General features: G+C 35.5%; 1 protein-coding gene across 10 annotated transcripts in view; it reads left to right on the top strand.

The window, feature by feature from the left end:
* LOC144979548 (sodium/myo-inositol cotransporter 2-like) overlaps positions 1-7,500 on the top strand; it is an 89,885-nt gene that overhangs the window by 67,601 nt on the left and 14,784 nt on the right. For all 10 annotated transcript variants that reach the window (XM_078926267.1, XM_078926268.1, XM_078926270.1 and 7 more), the window contains 6 exons: positions 884-989; positions 1,422-1,502; positions 2,170-2,378; positions 3,642-3,777; positions 4,336-4,443; positions 5,748-5,898. In XM_078926267.1, coding sequence (XP_078782393.1) covers positions 884-989; positions 1,422-1,502; positions 2,170-2,378; positions 3,642-3,777; positions 4,336-4,443; positions 5,748-5,898 — 791 coding nt within the window. The remainder of the gene's footprint in view (positions 1-883; positions 990-1,421; positions 1,503-2,169; positions 2,379-3,641; positions 3,778-4,335; positions 4,444-5,747; positions 5,899-7,500) is intronic.

Raw genomic sequence — 7,500 nt, 5'->3', positions numbered from 1 at the left:
ATATGTTGGTCGTTGTTTTGAAGAAATATATACTGTAATCAAGGGACTGAACCGTGTAAAATGTTAAAAATTAACTCCCTTAGTCCTTACCCATACTCTCTATACATAATTTGCTCAGCAAGACGAGTTTTACTTACTTACTTACTTACTTACTTAATTACTTACTTACTTACTTACTTACTTACTTACTTACTTACTTACTTATCGGAACCAGCGACCACTTGAGCTCTAGCACTTCGGTCTTGTGCCATGACAAGACGAGTTTTACAAATTAGCATTAAATTCTTATAGATATAATTAGATTTTTCTTCAAATTTTTTGATGTATCAAACACACCTGAATCGAAAGAAAGTGAAAATGTTCCTGCAATTGGTAAGGAGAGCGTTAAGCGGGATGTTAATTTGGGTGTTTATTAATTGCACTGATTGAAATATTACGTATAGTTGATTTTCTGATAAAAAAACAATAAATCTTTATAAACATGAGAAAAATTTTAAAAAAGAAAGGGCTATATTATCTCTACATTTACCCCCGCGACCTTTATTTTTCGACTTTAACCCTCTCCTTACAATTCATAAAAAATCGTCACATTTGTTACGATATAAATCAACACTTTTAGCATTCTAATTTATTTTGTATATCACAGAATTTAAAGAAAACCTTTCGCCGTAGCTATAAAACTTGACACTGCCTTGTAGAGCTTATTTAATTGAACAATATTATGTATAGAAGGTACTTGTTGCTTTTCTTTTTGAGTGGAGAAGCATCTATTTTTGTATTGGGTCGTGTGATCTTTCAGGGAAAATTCCGAAAACAACTGATAAGGAGAGATTTACTAACTACGATAAGCATCACCATTATTCCTACTCACTTTCTTCTTTAGGTGAGCATTTATGCAGGTGCCTTATTCATTCACCTGGCCCTGGGATGGAACACTTACGCTTCTATAGCAGGTCTGCTCTGTGTAACTGGCCTTTACACTATATTGGGTATGTCTCATATATATATATATATATATATATATATATATATATATATATATATATATATATAAAATATTTCAAGTATAACTATTGATACCCTGAAATACTGAAATATATTTATAAATATATAATATATATATTATATATATATATATATATATATATATATATATATATATTATATATATATATATACAATGTTCTGTATTATGAACAACCACATGCATCAATATCACACTCATTTTTGGTTGCATTAACTTTTAGGATATTTATATTTGCAAAAACAACAAGGTATTTTTTTAAAAAATGTTTTTTGACCTATGTAGCCCCTAATGATTATAACATTATGATAGGATAACAACTATTTGGGTTATCAGACCTGTAAATAAGTACACGTCGATGGCAACGTGCCCTAATAATATTGTTTATGTTTTTCAGGTGGCCTGGCAGCGGTGATCTACACGGACACATTACAGACGTTGATTATGACTATAGGAGCCATCATTCTGGCTGTAATCAGTTGAGTATTAAATAAGGTTACAGACAATGTGGACCAGTTGGCACTAATCCGACATACAAATTGGACAAGATGAAAAAAGATACAAATTGGACCTATTTAATAACGATACTATGTTCGATACCGTAATAGTTTGGACCATGACACCATGTATTATGTGTGTCCAGTGCCCTTCACTTTGTTTTGAATATCACAGGGTCAGCCGCAGTTTAGCGCCGCGAAGTAAGCGAGATTGGCGGCATACCCAAAACCATACATACTAAGCATTAGTCGTGTGTTTAACCCGGTGCTTACGTAAATTTTACAGCAGGAATTTTGGCTGCGGTTTTGCCAAAAGGAAGAGGCAATATTTTAATTACTGTTTGAAAAATAATCAAGCAATTACTGGTCCAATTTGTATGTGAAAATGATTTGCTCCAATTTGTATGTGAAAATGATTTGCTCCAATTTGTATGTGAAAATGATGTGACTCAAACCCTGGACCTTCCGATCAGAAGACGAATGTCACACAACAAGACCACATAGCCACACATAATCACTTTTTTTTTGGTGGTATCTTTTGCAATAATACGTATAATACGCTTTGTAGACGAGAGGTCACTTTATACAATATCATCTTTCCATTATCATTATTATTTTATTTTTTTACATTATCCATTTCCTGATAAGGTTTCAACAAAATAGGAGGCTATGATCAGTTAGAGGAGCGGTACATGATTGCCGTCGCAAGAAGATCTCCCAACATCTCGGCGTCTTGCGGGGTCCCGCGAGAGGACGCCTTCCATATCTTCCGTGACCCCGTGGACTCGGACAACCCTTGGCCTGGATTGCTGTTACAGTCCAGCATTGGGTGCATGTGGTACTGGTGTTGTGATCAGGTAAGAAAAGACGCATGGAACTTTCTTGAAAATTAAAATTTATAGATAAAAATATCAGACTTGGGTTGAGTTTATAATGTTTTATTGAAAATAAAACTGAACAAGTGTGTATGAAAGGTGCCAGACAAAGCAAGAAAGAAAAATACAAGAAAAAGAACAATCCCATGGTAATGGTAGCACGTCTGACCGGTAATCAGAAGGTCTGAGGTTCGATCCCCAGTCGAGGTCGACTGATTTTTTTGGGATGGTTCTTTTTCTTGTATTTTTCTTTCTTGCAGAAGACCAAAGAAGGTCGACACGTCGTTTGTTTTGTGTTGTTCCCTTATATATGAGTCACATGTACTCACTTTATCTTTCTCTCCATCTAATTGACTCATTTAGTCACCTCTAGTTTTTAATCCGGGATAAGTCTGAGTAAACAGGAATCTACAGTATTATTTCGAGTGTAAACAACACTTCAAACGATCTGAAATCATATCGAAGAGGTGTGTCACATACTGGAGGTTCTGTTAGAATGGAAGGAGGAGAAGGAGGAGGAGGAGGAGGAGGAGGAGTAGAAGGAGGAGGAGGAGGAGGAGGAGGAGGAGGAGGAGGAGGAGGAGGAGGAGGAGGAGGTGAAGGAGAAGAAGGAGGAGGAGGAGTAGAAGGAGTAGAAGGAGTAGGAGGAGGAGTAGAAGGAGTAGAAGGAGGAGGAGGAGGAGTAGAAGGAGTAGAAGGAGGAGGAGGGTAATCAAGCATAGAGAGTATGTCTGTGGCCCTATACAAAAACCTGATCACCCATATATAACACAGCTGAGAAAATCATTCATGTGTTCGTGAAAGGAAAGGCCGAAACGTCGTTTGTTTTGTGTTGTTCCCTTGTATATGAGTCACATTAATTACTATATCTTTCTAACACCATACTAACAAGATGACACAATTTAGACTAAAAACCTTTTTTTTCATTTCATGGTTCAACCAAACATAATAAACCAGACTGCTTTATTCTGGAAATAACAATTACTGTATTTTTTTTAAAATTTGGTCAGAAAAATTGCCCTTCAAACAGGTAATCGATTTAAAAAACCCTCCTCTTGCCAAAACTCAAACCTGGGACTTCTAGTTCTACATATCTCTTCACTCCCCACATATAACAATGTGAAATTGAATGTAAACTTCAATTTAATATACGGAAGCAGATAAAATGGACTTTTCTACATTCAATTTCACATTGTTATTTCTTTCTTCGAGCTTCGAGCAGCAACATTTTCATTTCACACACAGGTCATCGTCCAAAGAAGCTTGGCAGCCAAAAACTTGAAACACGCAAAGGGTGGCTCCCTTCTAGCGGGATACCTCAAACTGACGCCTCTGTTCTTTATGATTTTCCCTGGAATGATCAGCAGGATTCTTTATCCCGGTAAGCCTGCTCTCTCTATCTCACTCTCTCTCTCTCTCTGTCTCCCTTTGTCTCTCTCTCTGTCTCTCTCTCTCCTCTCTCTCTCTCTTTGTCTCTCTCTGTCTCTCTCTCGCACACACACACACACACACTATCTCTCCCTCTCTCTCTCTCTCTCACTCTCTGTGTGTGTCTCTCTCTGTCTCTCTGTGTCTCTCTCTCTCCTCTCTCTCTCTCTCTGTGTCTTTCTCTGTCTCGCTGTGTCTCTCTCTCCTCTCTCTCTTTGTCTCTCTGTGTCTCTCTCTCACACACACTATCTCTCCCTCTCTCTCTGTCTCTCACTCACACACACACACACACACACACTCTTTCTCTCTCTCTCTCCCTCTCTCTCACTCTCCTTCTCTCTCCATCTCCGTCTCTCTTCTTCTTCTTCTTCCTCTTTCTCTTTCTTTCATCATCATCATCATCATCATCATCATCATCATCATCATCATCATCATCATCATCATCATCATCATCATTACTTTCCCCAAATCGTTCCAACCTACCACTTACCTACATTTTTTTTTCATTTAGACATGATAGCGTGTGTGGACCCAGACAAATGCGAGGCCTATTGTGAAAACAGAGCAGGCTGTTCTAATGTGGCCTACCCCAAACTTGTCCTGGAACTCATGCCAACCGGTGAGTGGAATTTGGCTTGTTGATGAAAGGGCTAAATTCAAAGAGTGGAATTTGGCTTGTTGATGAAAGGGCTACATTCAAAGAGTGGAATTTTGCCTGTTGATGAAAGGGCTACATTCAAAGAGTGGAATTTTGCCTGTTGATGAAAGGGCTACATTATAAGATTAGAATTTTGCCTGTTGATGAAAGGGCTACATTCAAAGAGTGGAAGTTTGCCTGTTGATGAAAGGGCTACATTATAAGATTAGAATTTTGCCTGTTGATGAAAGGGCTACATTCACAGAGTGGAATTTTGCCTGTTGATGAAAGGGCTATATTCTAAGAGTAGAATTTTGCCTGTTTATGAAAGGGCTACATTCAAAGAGTGGAATTTTGCCTGTTGATGATAGGGCTAAATTCAAAGCGTTTGTCATCTATTTGTTTAAATTAAATACTCTCTAGATATACCCGCCAGATCAATCGCACCAAAAAGCAAAATTAATGTTTAATCAACCCAAAAATTGTGAACTGTAATCATGTATTCGTTGGTCATAATATACAAACTAAACCAATGTCTGATATTTTTTTTTTGCCTTAAATTCAATTTTCCGTTTTTTAATCATCCCGCTGTAATACCAATTATAGACCATGGGTCTCACAATACCGTATGGTCGACGTGTTCTTATTTAAAGGTATGATAACCCAAAAATTGTTAAGGTCTCATGGTTGTGATCTTATTTAACCCTCTCCTTACCAGCCATTTTCAATATTTTCCCCAAAACTTTACACCCAACGAACACAAAATGGATATTTTATCATTCAGATATAATAGCAGTAAAATTCTTGCAATACATAATTTCTTTAGCAAGACATACTCTACAACATACTGTACAAAAGAAATTTGAATAAGAAAAAGGTTGGTTGTATTGTAACGAATGTGACGATTTTCCTATAGTTGGTAAGGATGGGGTTAAACCCATCACTTATTTATGACTCACCGCCTAAAAACGGTATTATGTCGGAAAGATTAAGAAGCTAAATTTTTAACTTATAGCAAAAAATGTTAGGCTTTGGTTTAGTTTGTCTTCGTCATATCATAACATATTAATCATAAATTATAAATTTCCAGGTTTTCGCCATATCATAAAATTTTTATCATAAAATATTTATCATAAAATCATAAATTAACGGTATTTTCGAGGTCTCCGTCATATCATTATATCATAAAGTAACGGCAATTTCCAGGTATCCGTCATATCATAAAATCATAAATTAACGCTAATTTCTAGGTCTCCGTCATATCATAAATTAACGCTAACTTCCAGGTCTCCGTGGATTACTAATGGCTGTCATTCTCTCCGCCATCATGTCATCTCTAACCTCCATCTTCAATTCATCCGCCACGCTGTTTACCATGGATCTGTGGAGGAAGCTGAGAAAAAAGGCATCCCAGAGGGAACTACTTATCGTCGGAAGGTTAGAGAGTTGGGGTTGTTTTGTTTGTTTGTTTTGTTTTGTTTTGTTGTTGTTGTTGTTTTTTTTTTGTGGGTTTTTTTTGTTGTTTTTTAATAAAAAAAAAATTTGGGGTTTTTAAAATCTAATATAATAAAATTGAAATAGTCTTCTACCATACTCTTGAACAACACGTAGTAGTAGTAGTAGTAGTTGTAGTAGTAGTAGTAGTAGTAGTAGTAGTAGTAGTAGTAGTAGTAGTAGTAGTAGTAGTAGTAGTTAGTAGTGTGAGTAGTAGTAGTTAGTAGTAGTAGTAGTAGTAGTAGTAGTAGTAGTAGTAGTAGTAAGTAGTAGTAGTAGTAGTAGTAGTAGTAGTGTAGTAGTAGTAGTAGTAGTAGTAGTAGTAGTAGTAGATAGTAGTAGTAGTAGTTGTAGTAGTAGTAGTAGTGTAGTGTAGTATGTAGTGTAGTAGTAGTGTAGTTAGTAGTAGTATAGTAGTAGTAGTAGTGTAGTAGTAGTAGTAGTAGTAGTAGTAGTAGTAGTAGTAGTAGTAGTTAGTTAGTAGTAGTAGTAGTAGTAGTAGTAGTAGTAGTAGTAGTAGTAGTAGTTGTATTAGTAGTAGTAGTAGTAGTAGTAGTAGTAGTAGTAGTAGTAGTAGTAGTAGTAGTAGTAGTAGTAGTAGTAGTAGTAGTGTAGTAGTAGTAGTAGTGTAGATAGTAGTAGTAGTAGTAGTAGTAGTAGTAGTAGTAGTAGTAGTAGTAGTATAGTAGTTAGTATAGTAGTAGTTAGTAGTAGTAGTAGTAGTAGTAGTTAGTAGTAGTAGTAGTAGTAGTAGTTAGTAGTAGTAGTAGTAGTAGTAGTAGTAGTAGTAGTAGTAGTAGTTAGTAGTAGTAGTAGTAGTAGTGTAGTAGTAGTAGTAGTAGTAGTAGTAGTAGTTAGTAGTAGTAGTAGTAGTAGTTAGTAGTAGTAGTATAGTAAGTAGTAAGTAGTAGTAGTAGTAGTAGTAGTTAGTAGTAGTAGTAGTAGTAGTATGTAATAGTAGTATAGTAGTAGTAGTAGTAGTAGTAGTAGTAGTAGTAGTATGTAGTAGTATAGTAGTAGTATAGTAGTAATAGTAGTAGTAGTAGTAGTAGTAGTTAGTAGTAGTAGTAGTAGTAGTAGTAGTAGTATAGTAGTAGTAGTAGTAGTAGTATAGTAGTAGTAGTAGTAGTGTATGTAGTATATAGTAGTTAGTAGTAGTAGTAGTAGTAGTAGTTAGTAGATAGTAGTAGTAGTAGTAGTATAGTGTAGTTAGTAGTAGTAGTGTAGTAGTAGTAGTAGTAGTATAGTAGTAGTAGTAGTAGTAGTAGTAAGTAGTAGTAGTAGTAGTGTAGTAGTATAGTATATAGTAGTGTATAGTATAGTTGTATATGAGTAGTAGTATAGTAAGTAGTGTAGGTAGTGTAGTAGGTACTTATTGTTTGTAGTTTGTTATGTTGTTTTGTGTTGTTGTTTGTTGTTGTTGTTGTTGTTGTGGTTGTTTGGGACTTTCTTTTTTGTTTATTGTGTTTTGTTGTTGTTGTTGTTTGTTTGGTGTTGTTTTGTTGTGTGTATTTTTTTTTTTTTTTTTGTTTTGTTTTTGTTGTT

The sequence above is a fragment of the Berghia stephanieae genome, chromosome 9, assembly GCF_034508935.2.
Source record: "Berghia stephanieae isolate SIO BIC M18660-M18661 chromosome 9, UCSD_Bste_1.3, whole genome shotgun sequence".
Lineage (NCBI taxonomy): Eukaryota > Metazoa > Mollusca > Gastropoda > Nudibranchia > Aeolidiidae > Berghia > Berghia stephanieae.
The sequence above is the reverse complement of the archived record's forward strand: the minus strand, read 5'-3'. Positions and strand labels throughout refer to the sequence as shown.